The sequence below is a fragment of the Psittacula echo genome, assembly GCF_963264785.1.
Source record: "Psittacula echo genome assembly, chromosome: 7".
Taxonomy (NCBI): domain Eukaryota; kingdom Metazoa; phylum Chordata; class Aves; order Psittaciformes; family Psittacidae; genus Psittacula; species Psittacula echo.
In genome coordinates, this window is record NC_137740.1 from 35,250,239 (window position 1) to 35,271,752 (window position 21,514).

Sequence of the window (21,514 nt, forward strand, 5' to 3'; positions counted from 1 at the left end):
TTAGCACTGTAAGAGTTTGTGAACAAGGACAGAGAGTGCAGCCTATACCTACGCTGCTCGCAGGTCTCTCCCAGCCAGCCAGGGAGGCAGCGGCATGTTCCCAGGACATGGTCGCAGCCAGCAGCATTCTTGCACTTGCACACCTGGTGGCAGTCAAGCCCAAAGAATCCATCTGGACAAGCTGAAAATGCAACACATTATTTGTTTTAGCAGAGTTCCTGATTCTTTTCTGTATAAATTCTGTCTCAGAGGTCTGAAAACACAGGGCACTGCTCATTTTTTCATGGATGCTTTGTCACGCATCACTGTGCTTAAGAGCCACAGTTGCTTCAAGGGTTAAGCCTGCATAACCCTGCTACACGCATCATAAAACGTGACCCATTTTACACAAGTAACAGATTTCTGCATAGAAACATGCAGCTGAGAATACTGAAAAGCCATAAAACAGGAGAGAGAAAGGATCTGGATTCACACAAGCCAGTATCTGTGTTTCTGTAACTGACAGAGGACAACGGAAATAATCCATCATAATGCAAGACTATGTGGCCATCCCTGTTGATCTCCCTGACTTCTGAAATGTAAAACTGATGCTCCCATTTACTCTCTTAACACTTTTCAAAAGATTTTTTTAACAGGGAACATAAGCCGTAGAGGTGTAATTTACTGCTGAAATGAACGCCTGGCAAAGAGAATGAATAGAGAAGCCCAAGACAAATTAAATGTAGCAAAACAGCAGGGAGCTTAAGGAGCTCAGTACCTACATCTAGGACACGTAAGGAAGAGAAGATCCATAGATTTGATTTACATCAGTACCAGTGTTGACAGAAGTGAAAATAAGCCATCAGTGCTTGTCAGTGAGCCACATCATACCAAAATGCTGCTGTATTTGCTGAGGTGAGCAGCTCCATAGAGGAGCCTTCAACCCCAGAGAGAGAGGAAACCCTGCATCCGGGAGTCTCAGTTCTGAGCGGCGAAAGCCACCGAGGGAGCCTCGAGCCTAGCTAGCCCTTGCCCAGGAGCCGGTGGCTTCGCTGAGGTGAGCAGGGACTCACAGGGGGTGGCACGAGGAGGGACAGCCCCACCCTGAGCCCGTAAAACCCTCGCCAGGGAGCAAGGTTTCTTGATTGTGTGGAAGACAACTTCCTCTTGCAAGTAATAGAGGAGCCGAAAAGGAGAGGTGCCATGCTTGACCTTGTGCTCATCAACAGGGAAGGGCTCATTGGAAATGTGATGCTCCAGGGCAGCCTTGGTTGCAGTGATCATGAGATGATCGAGTTCAAGATCCTCAGGACAGTGAGAAGAGCGTGCAGCAAGCTCACTGCCCTGGACTTCAAGAGAGCAGACTTTGGTCTCTTCAGGAACCTGCTTAGTAAGGTTCCACGGGATACAGTCCTAGAGGGCAGGGGGGCCCAAGATGGTTGTTATTCAAGGATCACCTGCTACAAGCTCAGAAGTGTTGCATCCCAACTAGAAGAAGGTGCAGCAGGAGGGCCAGGAGACCTCCTTGGATGGATAAGGAGCTGCTGAGGAAACTTCAAAGGAAAAAAGAAGCTTACAGAAGGTGGAAACGAAGACAGGCAGCCTGGGAAGAATACAGAGATGTTGTCCAGGAAGCTAGGGACCAGGTCAGGAAAGCTGAGGCGCAGTTAGAATTAAATCTGGCAAGGGATGTGAAAGATAACAGGAAGGGATTCTATAGGTATGTTGCAAGCAAAATACAGATAGGGATAATGTAGGCCCCCTCCGGCAGATATCAGGAGAACTGGCTACCCTGGATTTGGAGAAGGCTGAGGTTCTTAATGACTTCTTTGCCTCAGTCTTCACTGGCAAAAGCTCTGACCGCACCACCCAAGTCTTGGAAGGCGAACGTAGGGACTGTGAGAATGAAGACCCCAGGCCCACTGTAGGAGAGGATCTGGTTTGAGACCATCTTAAGAACCTGAACGTACACAAGTCCATGGGACCTGATGAAATCCATCCGTGGGTCCTGAAGGAGCTGGCGAATGAAGTTGCTAAGCCACTGGCCATCATATTTGAAAAATCATGGCAGTCAGGTGAAGTTCCCAATGACTGGAAAAAGGGAAATATAACCCCCATTTTCAAGAAGGGGAAAATGGATGACCCAGGGAATTACAGACCAGTCAGTCTCACCTCTGTGCCTGGCAAAATCTTGGAGCAGATTCTCCTGGCAGGCATGCTAAGGCACATGAAAAACAAGGAGGTGGTTGGTGACAGCCAGCATTGCTTCACTTAAGGGGAAATGCTGCCTAACCAATTTGGTGGCCTTCTATGATGGGGTTACGGAACTGATGGACAGGGGTAGAGCAGTCGATCTCATCTACCTGGTTATGTGGTTTCGTTGACAAGCTGGAAGGAAGGAATGCCATCCAGAGCGACCTTGACATGCCTGAGAGCTGGGCCGATGCCAACCTTATGCAGTTCAACCAAGCCAAGTGCAAAGTCCTTCCTGGGTCAGGGCAATCCCAGGCACAGCTACAGGTTGGGCAGAGAAGAGATTCAGAGCAGCCCTGTGAAGAAGGACTTGTGGGAGCTGGTTAATGAGAAACTTAACATGCGCTCGCAGCCCAGAGAGCCAACCATATCCTGGGCTGCATCAAAAGGAGCATGACCAGCAGGTCAAAGGAGGTGATCCTGCCCCTCTGCTCTGCTCTCGTGAGACTCACTTGGAGTATTGTGATGTGATGTGATCATTTTCAAGAAGGGGAAAATAGATGACCCAAGGAACTACAGACAAGTCAGTGTCACCTCTGTGCCTGGCAAAATCTTGGAGCAGATTCTCCTGGAAGGCATGCTAAGGCACATGAGAAACAAGGAGGTGGCTGGTGACAGCCAGCATGGCTTCACTAAGGGGAAATCCTGCCTGACCAATTTGGTGGCCTTCTATGATGGGGCTACGGAACTGATGGACAGGGGCAGAGCAGTTGACGTCATCTACCTGGACTTGTGCAAAGCGCTCGACACTGTCCCACATGACATCCTTGTCTCTAAATTGGAGAGACATCAATTTGATGGGTGGACCACTCGGTGGATAAAGAACTGGCTGGATGGCCACATGCAAAGAGTTGTGGTCAGTGGCTCGATGTCCGGCTGGAGACCAGTAACGAGTGGTGTCCCTCAGGGATCGGTGTTGGGACCGGTCTTATTCAACATCTTTGTCGGTGACATGGACAGTGGGATTGAGTGCGCCCTCAGCAAGTTTGCCGATGACACCAAGCTGTGTGGTTCGGTTGATACGCCGGAGGGAAGGGATGCCATCCAGAGGGACCTCGACACGCTTGTGAGGAGGGCTGATGCCAACCTTATGAAGTTTAACCATGCCAAGTGCAAGGTCCTACACCTGGGTTGGAGCAATCCCAGGCACAGCTACAGGTTGGGCAGAGAAGAGATTCAGAGCAGCCCTGCGGAGAAGGACTTGGGGGTGTTGGTTGATGAGAAAATGAACATGAGCCGGCTTCAGTGTGTGCTCGCAGCCCAGAAAGCCAACTGTATCCTGGGCTGCATCAAGAGGAGCGTGACCAGCAGGTCAAAGGAGGTGATCCTGCCCCTCTACTCTGCTCTTGTGAGACCTCACTTGGAGTATTGTGTGCAGTTCTGGTGTCCTCAACATCAAAAGGACATGGAACTGTTGGAACAAGTCCAGAGGAGGGCCACGAGGATGATCAGGGGCTGGAGCACCTCCCGTATGAAGAGAGGCTGAGAAAGTTGGGGCTGTTTAGCCTGGAAAAGGGAAGGCTGCGTGGAGATCTCATAGCAGCCTTCTAGTGTGTGAAGGGAGCCTACAAGGATGCTGGGGAAGGACTCTTCATCAGGGACTGTAGTGACAGGGCAAGGGGTAATGGATTAAAACTTAAACAGGGGAAGTTTAGATTGGATATAAGGAAGAAATTCTTTACTGTTAGGGTGGTGAGGCACTGGAATGGGTTGCCCAGGGAGGTTGTGAATGCTCCATCCTTGGTGGTGTTCAAGGCCAGGTTGGATGAGGCCTTGGGTGACTTGTTTTAGTGTGGGGTGTCCCTGCCCATGGCAGGGGGGTTGGAACTAGATGATCTTAAGGTCCTTTCCAACCCTAACTATTCTATGATTCTATATTAAATGTTAATAAATTTGTACCTATATGTCATCCTTTCCACAGAATCCCCAAATCACTCAGTCTCAGGAGTGACAGCACTCTTTAAATAAGCAGTTATGCAATAGAACTGAGCAATTTGTCCTCCTTGTTCATTTTAAATTTATATTTAAAACCCCATCCTTGCACTTCTACCATGAAATCAGAATGACTGGCTTCCCAATAGTCTTATGATAATTACCATCATATACACTACCCAACAGGCCCCCACAGTAATTTCACAGCGCTCTACCAGATCAGAACACCACTGTTACCCATCTGCATCTTCCATTGTTGGACTCCTCTGTCCAACTCTTTTCTTGCCTTATGTCTTCTTCACACCCATGGTCTTTGTCCCAGTCTACTCGTACTGCCTCTCCCACAAACGTAAATTCAGCTTTTTAGCAGAAAGCACAACTGTCTGCTTCAGCTGTAAGTGTGGGGGAAATTTAGTATCCATAGATAGAGGCAAACTTGGACTTTCAGACAGGGATGGCAATAGCGCAACACACTACATCTGCTTTGGCGTTTCTACTCTCCAAGCTCCTGCTTAACATGTGACTACATACGATTGCTTCATTTCAGCTATTCAAATCAAAAAGCTTTTCCCTTCATCCTATCCAGACTGCAGCTTCTTCTTTGGCATAAGAAAAATTTCAGGCTTACACTACTTTCCAAGTATGCACTGTCTACACGAACAGAAGTGTGCCTCATACCAATATAAAACTGTAACGCATTTGCCAGCCTCTATTAATATCATCCTGAGGACAGAGCTGTTATCAAGTTGTAAGAAAGAGACATCAGCATGTGGTTCCAATCTTTCTGTCCTTATTTATTATGCTTCAGTAGCGTGTAGAGTACAGCATACAAGAAAGGACTTCTACTTAACTCTAGATGACTTCAAAGGCTGACAAAAGATTTCCATTGTTTAATGCAGGAACTACACAGTGTTGTCAGCTATTTGTAGACATGCACAGTATTTATTTTTTCCTATATCTTGTTAAAACAGAAATCTTGCTGGGCTTTCTTATGATAATGATTAACCACTGAAATTCTGAGACGCCCAGTCAGGCTGTCCTGCAGACAGTGCTGATTTAGGCAGAGGTTCAAATGCAAACTTTTAGTGCTGCACTTGAGAAGGGCTGTATGTATGTTGCTGATATTAATGCATCAATTAATAAACAGACTGTAGGGAAAGTTCAAGACTCACTCCTGCTGCCTCCAGTTTGTGGGCTAATTGTGTGGCAGTTTGGATATTCAGTCAGATCAAGCAGAGAGCTGGATAATTCTTCTGTTGCCCTGATTCCGTAACTGGACACCTGCCTTGGGCCATACAATACGCACCAGAAAGCAGTGGGGAACAAAATTAAACAAAATCGCAGCATGGTGAAGACAACTGCAGCTTTCAAAGTGAGAGCAGCAGATGCTCAGCACTTCACAGAATTAAATCAATTATAACAATTGCCTTCCGAAACAGGAGCAGAGCAGCCCTGGCACAGGGCAGGGTGACTTGGCTGGCTCAGTGTGTTATGGCACACTTCTAACTAATCAATATTAGATTTTGTAAGGTACTGTCTTCTCCTTGGACTTTGAACTTAGAAAGCTGCAACAACTTCAGTTTCAATGTTTCTGTGATGACAGAAAAGTCCTTCCCAGTCTTGGGGTGAACCATCAGCAGTATGTGAGAAGTGTAAGGCAACTGCTGTGCCAGGTCTCCATCTCTATATTCTTCTCTGCAAGGCACAGAGCTTGGCAAACGTGGGTGGATTGCCAAGAAGACAGCAAAAAGCACATCCCTGCCAGAAGGAAACCCTGTTATTCTGAGAGCAACTAAAAACAGAAGTGCTAAACCTCCTCAGAGAATAGGTGCCAAGAAGGTTCTACCAAGGGCAAACCACCCACACATTTTCCTCCCTCTTCATCTTTTGGAATCAGCTGAACAGCTCTGGCTGAAACTTTCTACATGAAAAGGTAACACTGGTCAGCTCAGAGCACTCTGCCTGCTGGAGAGAAAACAGGGTTTTACGAATGGTAAGCACTAAATTCTGTTCTCCCCTCTACCATCTTCTTTCAGGAATTTAAAGAGATAAAAATGTCCCATGTGAGTAATTTGGATGCCGAGGCTTGTATTACTTTTTTTTCCCAGTCACATCACCCAGGCTTCTTCGTATTCTTCACACCTACTTTGGTGAACAATATTTAGCCTCTTTGTCCCCATTTTGATTGCTGCTGGAATTAACATATTTACACCATAGCACAGATAACTGTATCACTTCTCCAGTAAGAAATAATTATAATAAACAAAAAAAAAAAAAAAAAGAATAAAATTGAAAAAACAGAGTTCACTAAATAATTTTAAAAGAGGACATAAGTGAGATGCCATAAATTATGAGGCACACTTTGCAGCAGAACCTTGAAAAGGATATTTATTTTGTATAATAATTACTGGTAACAATGAAACAGCAAGCAATATCTCATCAATGGAATGCTTTGCTACATTACTGGTGAGGCTGTGGAGCACCTTCCTTCCCATCAGAGGGCAGTAGTTGCTTACGAGAACTGCCACTTCCCTCCATCGTAGCTATAACGCTACCTCTGTAAACCGTCTGATAGGCAAAATAATTGTGACTTTGGTTTAATGATCATCATTTGTAGAGTCTTCAATCATTTACACTTAAATAACTTTCATAATGTCTGACTATGTGCTGCTTATGTTGCACTCAAGACACTATTTTATATGATCTGTACAATGATGCAGCATGACAGTAATCTCCTTAGGCGATGCAACTCACAATAATGTATCTAAGGAATCCAATACAATCTTTCCAACACTTTACCAAATGATCAGGTAATAGAAAATGATCTGTTGGCTTTATTAAAGTTAAAAGTATATCTGTTCTTAAAGAGCTCCTTTGGGATGATTCACAGATCCATGTTTTTCCCTAAAACATGTCAGAGAGGCACTAGGCACAAGCAAGTGTAAGGCAGGGCAAGCATCTTTCTGTTCAGTGTTCAGACAGTAGGACTCTGCTTAAACAGAGTCTTCATAAAGATGTGATTCATAAGGAATCTAAGGAATCTTAATCTCAAGGAGTCTTAAGCATGTACCTAATTTTATCTACTTTAAAACGTGCCCATCGTTAGGCACCCAGCAAATTCTTCCTGAGTTAGGATGGAAGTGCACATTTCAATAACGTCCTCCAATTAAGTCCATGGGTTTATTTAGATCAGGTGCTGTAAAACCAACTCTGTGCATAAAAAATCCCATCTGCATAAAACCAAGGGACCAGAGGGAGCAGCAGTACCTCTTTCACAAAACGTTCCTGTCCAGCCCGCTGTGCAAGTACATGCTCCGCTCACGTGGTCGCAGGCAGCTCCGTTCTGGCACCGACAGCTGTGCTCACAGCTCGGGCCAAAGCTTCCCTCAGGGCACCCTGCAGCAAAGGAATCAAAACCAGATGACAGGTTAAATTCTGGATCAGAACAGGGATCAATGAGGAATTTTTAGATACATGGGAATCCTTACTATTTCCAAAAGAATAATCCAGGCATAATGGTACTGCCTTAAAACTGATGTGATTAAGTGTTCTCCTTGGGGTCCAAGTAAGTTGGGCTGTTTTTATTAAGGTCTATTTTAGAAAAATGCCAGGGTGTTAAAAATCTAAATTCTGCACTAAAAACTTATCTCAGCTGATAGCTGCAAAGCCTGTGACTTCACAGGTTCTGCTTGATGACAATTTGCACACTGGTCTGGAGTCACGTATAGGCACATCTCCTCTGGGACTTCACCAGCCAGGAAGGGGAAAGCTCCCAGCTTTTGTGCCTCCTCTTGAGGCCCTGTCCTCTGTTTTCCTGCAAATCCTCTTTGCCCAGAAATCTGAAGAAAATAGGAATTGTGGTAGATTCCTTCAGAAATCTCCAAACTGAATGCTGCGTGTACTTTATTTTCAGGTTCTGCTTTGAAAAATTCAAACAAAGCATTACATCTGGAGGACAGATTAACAATTACATTTCTACAGCAGTAATATAAGGAGTTTTAAAAGATTGGCATGGTACTCACTATTGGAAGAAAGAAAACAACACTTGAGAATGAAAATAATTTCTTCCAGGATTATAGGAAAATCAATTAAGAACAGGACCAGTTGTGTAATTCATGTTAGACATTTTGGACAGGCTGAGATATAGATATATACTTGGCTAAACACAATATTACAAGGCCTCTACTCATTCTTTCTAAATGAGTTACATAGATTATTGCCAGGTCTCTCTTAAAAATGTATGATTTTAGCATTTACATCAACAAAGTGATTTTCAGGCAATCTGGAAAGAATTACAGAGAACAACGAGGATCCTCAAAGACAACTCTGTATCTGGAATAAATGGATGGGTTTGGTGTTGCCTATTTGGTGCCATAGGTGAGCAGTGATCGGAGCCAGCATGAATTCAGTTGCTCCTGCAGCTTAGGGACTCTCTACTAACTGATGCCAGCCCCTGCGTCTCTTACGGGGGCTATAAGCTGAGGTGGGAGACAGGATAGCAAAGTACCTTGAGTACCTCTTTGCTTTCAATCATCTGCATCAGAAAATGGGCTGTTTTTTAAATGTGGAGTTATTTGAATATATTTTTTTGCACTTACAGGTGAAATTCAGTGCCAGGATGGAACCAATATAAAACCCCATTTGCATCACCTCCTATTCCCAGAGCTGCAGGTCACCAAGCAGCATGCTCCCTACACTAGTTTAATGAGTAAATAGATCGGAGAGCACTTGTGCCTTAAAAGCTTCATCCTGCTCAGTGTTTACTTTTCACTTGAAATTTCAGACAGAACCCAGAGAATCTATGCAAGGAAAATAGTATTCCAGTGCAGGAATAGGGGTGGGGCTCTCAGGTGAGATTTCTACAAACCTACAGTGTTAAACTTTGAGGTGAGACTTTCAAGGTAATGGCAGTGGATCAGTACACTTAACAGATGATTTTGCAGTCCACATTACAGAGAATCTGCCCCCTGCTTGAGCAGGCAGGGGCTGCTGCAGTGTGTACTGAGATACATCCACCCCACTGGAGAACCTGAGCTGCCTGCAAAGCCACAAAGAGCCCAACCTGCAGGAGGCTAGAGATGCCTCAGGAGGAAAGGAGCTCTCCAGACACAGTAAAGATCTTGCCTCAAAGTCAAAATAAAATGTTTTTGGAAGAATTATGGCTTTCATAATCTTGCACACACACATACATGCATGTATATGTGTATGTATATACACACATAACTAAAGTGGGATAAAAAGCAGACTGATTAAAACAGGAAACCCACAGACAGAATGTTAGGGGTTGCCAGATGTTTTGTCGGTGGCAATGGCTTCACTACTTACCTTGCCTGAGAAGATTACAGCCAGCTCTTTGGCTACCTTCTGCCTGCAGGAATGATATTTTGAGAGAGGTCAAGAGTGAAAGAGAAGTGGAGCTGGCATCTTTTTCTCTGGGAGCTGGTCTTTCCAACTAACTCTCTTTCTACTCTCTCTGTGCCAACAACAGGAGCTGTAAGATCAACTTTCCAAGATTCTTGTCTTTGGTCACTGCTCCAGATAAATTGTTTTGACATTTCTGTATGACACCAATAGTTAATTCTGCCTACACTACTGAGACTGTGGTAGCTATGTATGTGCTACTGTAAGACTGTTAAACTAATAAATAGAATATTTATTTAATTTAACAACTTAGTACTACTACTACTATCTAACTATGCAACTTATTGCCACAAAATGAAGTAGATACCAAAAGTCTGCATGGAATCAAAAAGGAAATAGGCACATTAATTAGAAAAAAACACCAAGTTGTATTAAATATAGAGATATTGCTTCTGTCTCAAGAAGCTCCTGAGTGACAAACTGATGAAACCTGGTGTCCTAGGTTTAGCTGTAAGAGTTTTTTTTCTCCTTCCTAGTAGCTGGTGCAGTGCTGTGTTTTGGTTTCAGTCTGAGAACAATGCTGACAACACACTGATGTTTCAGTTGTGGCTAAGTAATACTTAGCCAATCAAGGACTTTTCAGTCTCATGCTTTGCCAGGGAGAAGGAGAAGCCAGGAGGCAGCAGAGACAGGACACCTGACCCAAACTGGCCAAACGGGTATTCCATACCACAGCACATCATGCCCAGTATATAAACTGGGGGGGAGTTACCCAGAAGGGCAGATCACTGCTCAGATCGGGCTGGGTATCGGTCGGTGGGTGGTGAGCAACTGTATTGTGCATCACTTGTGTTTATTGTTGTTTTTTCCTTTCCCCTTTTAATTTTATATTCTCTCCCCTTGTTATTTCCCTTATTATTAGTAGTAGTAGCAGTAGTAGTTTTTATATTATACTTTAGTTACTGGGCTGTTCTTGTCTCAGCCCATGGGGTTTACATTCCTCCAGTTCTCCTTCCCATCCCGCCTAGAGAAGGAAAGGGAAAGGGGGAGTGAGTGAGTGAGAAAGGGGGAGTGAGTGAGTGGGTGGCTGCGTGGTTCTGAGTTACCAGCTGGGCTTAAACCACAACAGTTCTTTGTGGTGCCCAAAGTGGGGCAGGAAAGGTTGAGATAACAACAGATCTGACCAGAGGGTATCTAATCATATGTGTGATAATCATTCATTGCTTTGTATTAATAGTCACTTGTCATAATATTGATTTATTTGCTCTCGGAGTTGTTGTACTTGGTCTCACAGTTTCTTTATGTCACACCTTACCTGCAGCCAGCATTTGCTGTTTTAGTGTTTATCGGCTTTTTTCGGGCCTGGGCTAAGGTTCTCGTTTTGCTGTACTTTATGATAATGGCTTGTGATATGATAGAATTATTGATCATTAAACTGATCTGGTATGTGTTGTCAGCATTGCCATCACCTCTGTAATTTGGGAGCATGTAATGGGAATTAATAATAGTTACACCTCGTTTTTTCCTCCCTTGGAGGGCCAATCTATGGAGGAGACATCGTCTCACATGTTCCCCCCTTCCCCACCAGGCTATTTACAATGGCATTTGAGAATTTCAAAGATTGTGAATATCCTTTGAATACCTTTGAAACCAGCCTGCTACTTTTGCTGGGAACCATCATTTTGTTGAATATGGTTCAAGTCTTGTCTAAGGTTAAACAACTAAATAAGAATACCACCAAGAGATCTTCCCTGAGGCTAGACAGTCATGAGTGGCAGGGTGTGTGGGACAGTATGGGCAAGCATCTAGGCCAGTGTGCCCCTCCAGTGCGTTGAAACTTCAACCCTGAACAAGTGCAGAATTCGTAAAAACTAGTAAAACACTTAAAAAAGGCATGCTGTCATCCCGGCAATACCAGGGCAATACAAATAACTGCAACGCGCTGGGGCTTGGCCTATGCCTACAGAGTCCTGCTGAACACTACCCAGTACCCTCAGGTGGAAAAAGATGTCTCTGGATCTGATGGCAAAGCAACAGATACCACAGCTACTCTAACAATGAGCGCAGCAGCTATTCCAACCCCAGCAACAAGCACAGCAACTACCCCAACTCTGACAACAGACATTGCAACCCCTTCAACCACATTGACTGCAGTCACTCCAACCTTAGCTGAACCAAAAGACCAATCTGTGCTGCTATCGCTTGCCCCTATATGCAAGAGGAAATGGAAACAAAAAGCAACTTGTGTAGTGAAGCGAGATGAAGATTTCATGCCAGAACTAGAAGGGCAACACCTGAAAGAGAGGAATCAGTACAAGAAACAGAGGAAGAGGCAGAACAAGAGGTAATTTCTTGATCCCTGTCCTTTACTGAGCTGTGGAATACATGAAAAGATTTCAGCCATCTTCCAGGGGAGCACATCATCACCTGGATGCTCTGATGCTGGGACAATGAGGCTAACAGTCAAAAACTAGAGGGTAAGGAAGCCAAGAAGCTGGGATCACTTGCTAAGGAAGGGGGAATTGACAAAGTGACTGTAAAAGAAAAAAGAGTCCTCAGCCTCTTGAGGCAGCTCTTGTCATCTGTGAAAGAAAGGTATCCCTACAAGGAAGATGTTATACATTGCCCAGGCAAGTAGACCACAATAGAGAAAGGCCTCCACTACCTGAGGGAAGATGATCATTTTAGAGATGATCTATCATAAGTCAAATGATACACCCATAGATCCAGATGAAGTCAAATGTACATGACCTCTGTGATGGAAATTTACATGGAGCCATCATTATATGCCAACTCATTGGCAACAATGAGCTGGGTGGATGCAGCACCACCAACAGTGAATGAAGTGAGTTGTCAACTCCGGGAGTTTGAAGACAATCTTGCCCCCTCCATCATTTCAGCTGTGGAAAAACTCCTGTCCAGGAGTTCAAGCAATTGAGAGACAACAGATCCAGCTCCCCATGTGTACAAACCCACATCTCAGCTATTAACAGTAAGCACCCTATTGCTCGAAAGGGAAGATATAGGAGGTACAACAACAGTGAATAGGGATCCTCGACAGAAAGTTACTGTTCCAGACTCTCGTGGGCAGTTTCCCAGATGGAATGAAAGAGCTGATTTTACTCTGATTCTTACGAAAAGGAATTCTAAACCAATCCCTTTGTACAAGAAGTAAGTGAAGAATCTTAAGATCACTATTAGAAGGGGCCTGCCTACAGCCAGGTGGAGGAGAGGGACAAACGGATTTACTGGACTGTGTGGATCAGATGGCCTGACACACCAGTCCCAAAGGAGTATAAGGCTCTAGCAGATACTGGTGCACAGTGTACCCTGATGCCATCAAGATATCATTAGGTAGAACCTTAAACCACGATACCTGAGGAAACATATCAGAAATTATTTATATTATAGATATCTGTATCTATATGTTTTTATCCTCTTAAGGCATCTGCTATTGGTATCTGCTAGAGATAGATCAGCAGAGATCATGGGCCTCTGGTAAGACCATTGTGTATTTACAAAGAAATAGTGCAGACCTCAAACCAGATAAATAAAACCAATATGGAAACTTTAATAGCAGAAGCCAAATAAGCAACACTCCTATCACCCACATGAGGTCTTAACATTAAAAATAGCTGTTGAGCCCAAAACGAGTCTGAAAATAACTTTTCTGGAATCAAAATTAGGGAAACTATCAAACCCAAATGAAACCTGAGAGCCCTGTGACGTGCTGGGCAGACCGGAGGCAGCACAGCCTGGAGGGAATTATCAGGAAAAACACAATTTCCTCTGCTTGGTTTTGCAAATGTCTTGTGTTGACGAAGTGGCAACTTACTCCATTCACAGTGTTTCCCAGTCAATCCTGGCTCACAGAAGCAGGAGCCAGTGACTGGATCACAGCTACCGTCACTGTTATTGCAGACACACATGTTTTCACAGCGCTGTCCCCAACGGCCACTATTGCAGGCTGCAATGTAAAAAGATATTTACATTAAGAATAAACTTTAAGTTTGCCTAATGAATTATTTTACATCTAAATAAGACCAGAAAAACACAAAATGACCCCTTAAGATACAGGAGTTCTGGGCTAGGCTCTCCACTGCAGCATGGGGCACAAATCGATAAAAATAAATGCATTTTTGCCAATTTACTTCAGCTGAAAGTAGGCAGATATTGTACCATCCAGAAAAAGCTAATCATTCACAGACAATCCATATCAATCATTCCACAGTCACAAGTGCATAATTTCATAGAAATAAAATATCAGCTATTGACTCACTTCACAAAAATCTGTATAATCGGAATAACAAATGGGTAAAACAAGACAGATTTGTGAGCATCCTCCATATTTTCCTCAAAAATACTGTGAAATGCAACAAGGATACAGACAGAGAAATCTCACAATGTTTATTAAAGCAACTTCCTGCTTTCATTCTAAAAATCACCTAACACTGACAGGATTATGACAATGTACCATAGCATCTCCTTCCATTCTTGCAAGGATAAAGATGAAAGTTCCAATTAAGGCAACAGAAACGTGGTTCTGGAGTTGGGCATTCATTTCAAGCCCAGTCTGCAATAGTTGGTAGCACTGCCTTACTGAGACATCTTTGCAAAACAACTTTTCTCATATCTTATCCCCAATAGAAATAAAAGCTTTTCTTTGCCAGGTCTCTTAATTCTTTACACAGCCTAGGGAGTCATGAAAGCTATCCAAATGACTCTACATGTTACCAACTGATTTGATTTTTAAAATATGTATATTGGGGGAAACTACAGATTTTCCCAGAGTGTTCTTCAGTACCGAGCCTGAGAAGCCAGGTCCAAAGCTTATTTCTGTGGAGACTGGCAATTAATTTACTTGATTTTATGTGTTTAAGATCAAGTTTAGAAAGAGGTTTGCATTCTGTTGGCTTCTTGCAAGAGGGATCGTAATAAATCAAGCAGAAAAGACATGAAACAGGAAAAGAAAAGAATCAAGCAAGATCACTTAACATTTATATGGTGCTATCTAAAAAGGGCAAATCTGCACTTTTACATGGCCATCAATATGGAGAGTGATGCTAACGTCAACAGAAGGATGCTCTGTTCTTCCAGGGAACAGAATTTCTCCCAGCATTTATATTCACAAGTTAAGAAGTGACCTTAAGACACACAACTATACATGTCACTCACTTGTTGAATAAATCTCCAAACAAAATGAAAAAATTGAAAATTAAACTTGAAACTAATCTGTGCTGAAAATGAAAACCAAAACTGTCAGTCAAAATGCTGTCAGGACAGATGGTATTAGGCAAACGGATCCATAGCGTTGAAATAAGAAGTTATATCAATACTTTGTGCTTCATCAGTCATCTATTTCAATACTTTGAACCTAGATAATTAAGGATTATAACCACCCAGGCTGTGCAAACCCATAAACACACAATTTCAGAAGCAATAAGATTAGCAAAAGTATATTAAAAAACTGTAATAGACTAAGAACAAACAGAGGTGGTTTTTACATTTCAAGTTCAATCCCTGGGGGATACTGTGTACCCCGTGGAGTAAATACGCATTTGACTTACGTTGTTTGCAGTCATGGCCAGTCCAGCCAGGGGAACATGTGCACTCTCCGGTGACATGGTCACATTGAGCACTGCCGCTACAGCTGCATAACAGCAGGCAATTTTGTCCATAATAACCATCAGGGCAGGCTGAAAACAGATGCACCTAGGTTGTAACTCAGGCAGAGACTGATCTTTTCAAACAAGATAGCAACAGCTTGCCCCTAAAACATGCATTAGCTGAACCTAGAAATCAAAGTGGAAAAATTAAACATCTGTAATTTGCATACTAGGTGTCTGGAGCCAAGTCCTGCAAAGTGGGAATAGCTTGAGTGATTTTCGGTTACTTCTCCTGCATATCAGGATCAATCAGAGGAGGAAAAACAGTGCTAAGCAAACCTTCATCAAAAGTGAATTTGTGACTAATAAGAAAAAAGATGCCACCACAGACGTCTTGTGTGAAGCAGTGCTGTCCCTGAGAGCCTGTCTTTGCCAGCATGACAACCATACTCAAAGTAGCCTTTAATACCTAGAGACTTGATAAGGAGCCATACCACAGTAGCACAGACCACTTGTGTGAGCGCATTCCTATGGTCTCTGGTCAATCTGCAGAGACAGCACTGATACTACTCCACCATCCTCAGTGTTATTTAATCCTGAAGTATATACATCAAGGAGTGTTGCTGCAAACATAACCCAAATGATGCTGTATGGGCCAATTGGTCAGCACCTCTTGCCAAGCAACGAGGATTGCAATACAAGTATTGTGCCTATTAAACATTGTCTTTCTAAGGACATATTGTCGTTAATTAGGTCTAATGATAAAATCAACTTCAGATGCAGTTTAGCTGGTCATCTGCATTCATCTGTATTCTCCTTTTGGTAAATAGTATCAAATTCAACCTGGAGAATTCCTGAAGCCAGAAGCTAGTTTATCTTGGCTAAGTGTATCTAACGTAACAAGCATCTCACAAAAGAGCAAGAACATAGAAATCAAACCATAACTTGACTGTCTTTTCATGGGTGAGGACTTACATGTGGAACAGGATGCCCCACTGTAGCCTGGAGGACAGTCGCAGGCTCCAGTCTCTCTGTTGCATTGTCCACCGTTGGCACAGAGCTCACAGGAGGACTGGCAGTCTGGTCCCCACTGACCAGCCGGGCAATCTGGATGAAAAAAACACATGACGTGTCCCCAGTGCCATTTTCTCTTTCAAGGAAGTTATAAATTTCTGCCATTATCTTGAAGAATTTAAAAAAAATTAGTAAAATTAAGCTGAATAAAGGATGGTTGTATCTTCTCTACAGACCTACAGTGCTGTCACAGTAAACCTGAGAGTCAACATGCCTCTGTAATGCAGCAGATGAGAATACATCTAAAAAGAGGCCCAAATGCTCTCTTCCAACTTCTGTTGTGGTGTGCCTGTGAGGTGGAGCCCAGGTCGCCATACAACTCCACCTCCTTCATCAGGTTCCTGCAGTGGTGAGCCACAACCTGGGTCCAGACAGGGTAGATGCTCCTCAGGTGTGCAACAGCCAGAGGTCTGCAAGTGGTAGAGGGGCAACCCATGGCGTCTTAGTAGTTTAGTATCCCTGAGACTTTTTTCATCCCTTTACTTAGTTACCCACAGTAATGCTCTCCTTTTTAATTCCTTCCTCTGTTAACTTGCTGTTTTCCACAATAGCTGTCTTTGGCCAAGGCCCTTCAACACCTCCTGAGGAGCACTGGGTGCATATGGCAGCACAGTCCCAAGTTCTGCTCTGGGTCTCTGAGGTGCTGCAATGCCCCAATATCTCTGCTCAACATGCATGAACGCAGCCTAACATATAAATCACTATTATTAACTGGAGCAGAAAGGTGGCTCAGGGTAACTGAAGCATGTTCCCTCCTTTGCAAGCTACCCCCTGTGGTGGATGTCATAGGATCTGTACCAAGACTTACCCTTTACCCATTCTGCAAATAAAGCATATTGCATTGCAGCAGTTTTGGTGGGAAATAGAGTAATTCCAATTCTTCTTAAGTCTTTCAAAGAAAGACTTTCACTACCCTAGTCCAACATCTAACACACCTTGCTCGCATATAGCACCAGTCTTCCCAGCTGGGCAAATACACTGTCCTGTCTTCGGATTGCATGGCGCTTCTCCACAGCTGCACCTCTGCCTGCAGTTCACACCAAAACTCCCAGGCTGACAGGCTGGTCAAAAGAAACCCAAACACACAGTTAGTATAAGATTAGGAGATTAGATTAGGAGGCACCACCAGCAGCAATTTCAAACTGAACTGTGCTGGTAAAAAGGGATCAGTGTTAGCATCAGTGTCTCATCAGCTGGTGGTCTGTAGTTAACTGCAGCAGAGCTCTAGAAAGTCTGCACCTGAAGCTTTAAAAGGAACCACAGTTACCTGGACAAAAGTTTGTTTTAGCAACTGGCCTCTGCCTTGTGCCTCGACCCTTGCAAGCAGGGAGACACAGTAGTTGCCAGGCTCCAAATATTAGTTTGGCTTCAGTGGGGAACTGCCAACCCTTACCAACAACAAATGAACCTTTTTATTTGCAACTTCTGTATCTGAACATAAGTTTCGTGAGTAAGCTTTCCCACCCCAAGAGTACTTCCCAGGAAAACATGTGGTGAGTACCTACATAAATGGCATTTTTCTCCATGAAACCCAGGTGGACATGGATGTTGGCAGACTCCTGTCTCATGATCACACAAAACACCAGTAGGGCAGTTGCACCTCAGTTTGCAACCAGCCCCATAAAATCCAGGCATGCACTCTGGAAAATGCAAGTACACACACAACATGTATAAGAAAAAGGAAAATTTAAGAAAACTGAACAGAAGTCAGAAAATAATTTAGCAGAAACTTGCAGAAAATATAATATACATTTTAGAGGTGCTGATAAGGGAGCATAAATACTTATTAAACACTTGTGTAGACATTTCAAAGGGGTTACAGCTTAAATACAACCCATAAACAGAATGGCAGTTTACTTAAGGATATATTTAATTATAGCCATTACAGAATTACTCTTCTTATCTGTCTGTACCTTCTGCTGCTCTCTGCCTTGGTGCAAAGCCAGTGCTGGGAGAAGGATGGTCTCTTCCAGAACTAAGCACATCACCAAGAATACTAAAGATACTAAATATCATCACTATTATTCTCCACCAACCTCCTCCCAAGAACTAGTGTCGTAAATCTGACACGCTCCTGCCTGCCCAGAGAGGAATCTGAGGGAAGAATCTTTATTGTGTTACTCCATTACTGTCTGGAGAGGGCTACTGAGACATACAAACATGAATGTGGAATACAATTCTCTTTCAACTACTCCCAAAAACTACAAAGCGTTGAATTCAAAGACCCACAAACCTGAACTAGCATTACTGAAACAGTTTACAAATAACCCTGCTGCCATAAAACAGTTTTTGCCACTTACTTACTGTCTGTGCAGAAAAAGGAAAGAACAGAAGTGGTAACTCCCACAGTCTTCATTATTTAGGGCTGTATTAGAATTTGGTTTCTAGATTTCTGTTGTCATTTGCTCAGGCTAAAACTCCTGTATTCTTAAGCTGTATTCCCTTTGATGTCCCTGTAAGCACTGTGATAGCCAGCACTGATGGCATTTGATGCATGAAAAACCACAGACAAAATAATTAGCAGAATATGAGTATCAGTAGCAGCAGCCGCTGAACAAAGTAAATGAGAAATAATGCTATGACAAAGGAATAAGAACAGGAGATCTGGCTTTCTATTATACCTTTCTGACACTTTTTGCCATGATAACCAGGCTTGCAGGTGCAAGTCCCATTCCTTGCATTGCATTCCAGCGTGTGCTCTTTCATGCACAGACACTCTTCTGAGCAGCCAGCTCCAAAGGCCCACCTGGGACAGGCTGCAGCCAGATAAAAAGGAATCATTAGCTCTGTAATTATGCATGAGTTATTTGAAATTGCATACTGCTGCAGAATGCAACTGCTGCAAAAAGCAAAACGTTCATTTTACTTTCAGCAAATACATCCACATTCTTATGATGGTGCCTATTAATGTGTGGGTGTGTAAAATATGGTTTACATGACTCTTATATTACGTAATTAATTTCATTTTCAAGCAATATGTGGTGAATGCAAGAAACAGGAATGTTTCAAAGAAAACTTAGTTAAGTTTCTGAATGAAAAAAAATATTTGGATACAGTCCAAGACAAAATCTTCTTTTAAAAAAACCCAAAACCAACCAACCAAACAAAAAACCAACCAAATCACACAACTAATCTTGCACAGATTTACGAACAAAAGCTGTAAGCTATATTTTAATATTTTTGCTTTGATTCTTTGCATCCCCATTTGACATTTCACCCTCATCCTGCCCCAGTCAGCTCTACTCCTCAGCTCCAACTCTGACATTATTGGCAGCCACTAACTCCAGCTGGACTTTAGCCTCACCAACAACCCTAACATTAACCTGCCCAATCCAAACCAACTCTACCTATAGTCCTCACCTTTGCATATCAGTAAATCTCAGTCCTTATGGCCAAATTTAATTGCTAGAGGAAAAGATTAGTGAAATTTCTGGGGCTTCCTGGCGTGCATCCAGAGTCACATCCTCCTGCTACTCCCAGTTCATCACAGAACCCAAAGCCCCACTCATCTTGCATGTGATGTGGAATCTTTTAGAGACCGTTATGTTGTGCATATGTTAAACAGATCTGAAAAATTATAGAAACTTACTAAGGTGGCAGAAGCGCCCATAAAGCCCTGGGTCACAGAGGCAGGCTCCATAGAGTTTGTGGCAATAGCCGTTGTTGGCGCAGTTGCATGGTTTATTACAGTTCTTCCCAAAGAAGCCTTTTGGGCAACCTTTTAAGTGCACAAACACAGCAAGGCATCAGCCGTTAAGTGTTAAAACATAAACACCAAATCAGCTCTCTTTTAGTTGGCACTACAGAAAAGACCAGGTTGCCTTGTTGCTGACCTGGGGCTTGTGAGCCCATCCTTACAAGGCACGTGCTTTTTCTCGGTCTTGCTTATTATTTAAACAAAAGTCACCGCAAAACAAGCCGCAGGGTTACATCTCACACAATGGAGGTTATTCTCATTAGGGCCACTAAGGTTTACCACACACAATTACATCTAGATAGAAACAAAGGGAAAGAAATGGTGAGGTTTCAGGCAAGGCAAGGGGAGCCATACCATCTTCACAGAGCTTGCCGTGCACACCGGGTGGGCAGCGACACTGCCCTGTGACAGGGTCACACGAGCCTCCGTTCTGGCACTTGCAAATGCTAGCACACCCTCTGCCATATGTCCCTGGGGGGCAAGCTGTGGAGAAATCAGGGAAGATGAATGGGCCATGAAATCCTGTCCCTTTACAAAATAACATTCCAGTCATCAAAACTGAGCAACGAGAGATCTTTTAGTCAAGCGGCTCTAATCAAAGTCATATTCTTTCTATATAAGGTAACACACATGTGTCTGATACTTACTATATCATTTTAAAAGGACACCTGAATTAAGCTGACTTATGTGAAGTACTGAATGATGTATTCAAATTCTCCACTGCATATGCTTCCTCCACACAATCCACAAGGCTCAAAAAACATTGCCTGTTAAGTACAAAGCTTTTTTTTTTTTTTCCCAAATACTATTATAAAAATAACATTATGTTTTTCTAACATAGTCTCTGAAATTCCCCAGATAATCATGGCAGAAACGGATCCACAACAGGATTCCTCTCCATCATCGCTCCAGTGCAAAGCAAACTGTGAAATGAAGCCTTGATCCACCGACTGCAGCCTGAGCTAGCTGAGTAAATACAGTTGCTGGAGTCATCTGACTTAACTGACATTTTATCAATGTACATTAAGAAACTTGACATTTCACATCAATTTCCATTCAGCTTCTTTGGTGTGTTATTACCAAAATTTAGTTTCAGTTTTCTCAACCGTTTATCTCACCTTAAACCCATTAACTATGCTGTACATTAAGGAAAAAATAGAAAAGAGTGAAAGCAATCACATATGACTAAATCATAGATTATATATTGCATTTATCATTGTCAATGACTATGTCATTGGGTTGCAGGTTTGGCTCAGTAATGCATTAGGTGTATCCCATTAAAGTTCTTTAAATTACGGAGGTGATTTCCACCAGATTACATGCATGCATATCTACTGTAAATATAAAGCAAAAATGTTGTTATTATTATTTATGAAGTGGACTAAAGAATTTGGATCCTCTCTTGAAGTTTTTATGACCTGTTCTGAACCACCATGAATAGATGTACCATGAATAGATGATGTAAGAATAACCTAACTGGTCTAGCCTTAGGTAGACTAGAAATTATCATTTTAATTCTCTTCTGTCTTCAGTGTTTACAAACCAAACCCAGAATCAGCCACCCAAACTAATTTTGGGCAGACTGTTGGTTTCAATAATTTGCCATTTTTTC

The 21,514-nt window shown here is 43.0% G+C and overlaps 1 protein-coding gene across 1 annotated transcript in view; it reads right to left on the bottom strand.

Annotated features, from left to right (window-relative positions):
* Window positions 1–21,514, bottom strand: part of LOC308224258 (uncharacterized protein) — a gene marked incomplete at both ends in the record, with an annotated part of 205,342 nt that overhangs the window by 24,640 nt on the left and 159,188 nt on the right. The window contains 10 exons of the mRNA XM_080624010.1: window positions 53–181; window positions 7,432–7,560; window positions 13,361–13,492; window positions 15,093–15,221; window positions 16,107–16,238; window positions 17,141–17,266; window positions 17,711–17,845; window positions 18,827–18,961; window positions 19,795–19,923; window positions 20,257–20,385. Of these exons, the coding sequence (XP_080480136.1) occupies window positions 53–181; window positions 7,432–7,560; window positions 13,361–13,492; window positions 15,093–15,221; window positions 16,107–16,238; window positions 17,141–17,266; window positions 17,711–17,845; window positions 18,827–18,961; window positions 19,795–19,923; window positions 20,257–20,385 (1,305 nt within the window). The remainder of the gene's footprint in view (window positions 1–52; window positions 182–7,431; window positions 7,561–13,360; window positions 13,493–15,092; window positions 15,222–16,106; window positions 16,239–17,140; window positions 17,267–17,710; window positions 17,846–18,826; window positions 18,962–19,794; window positions 19,924–20,256; window positions 20,386–21,514) is intronic.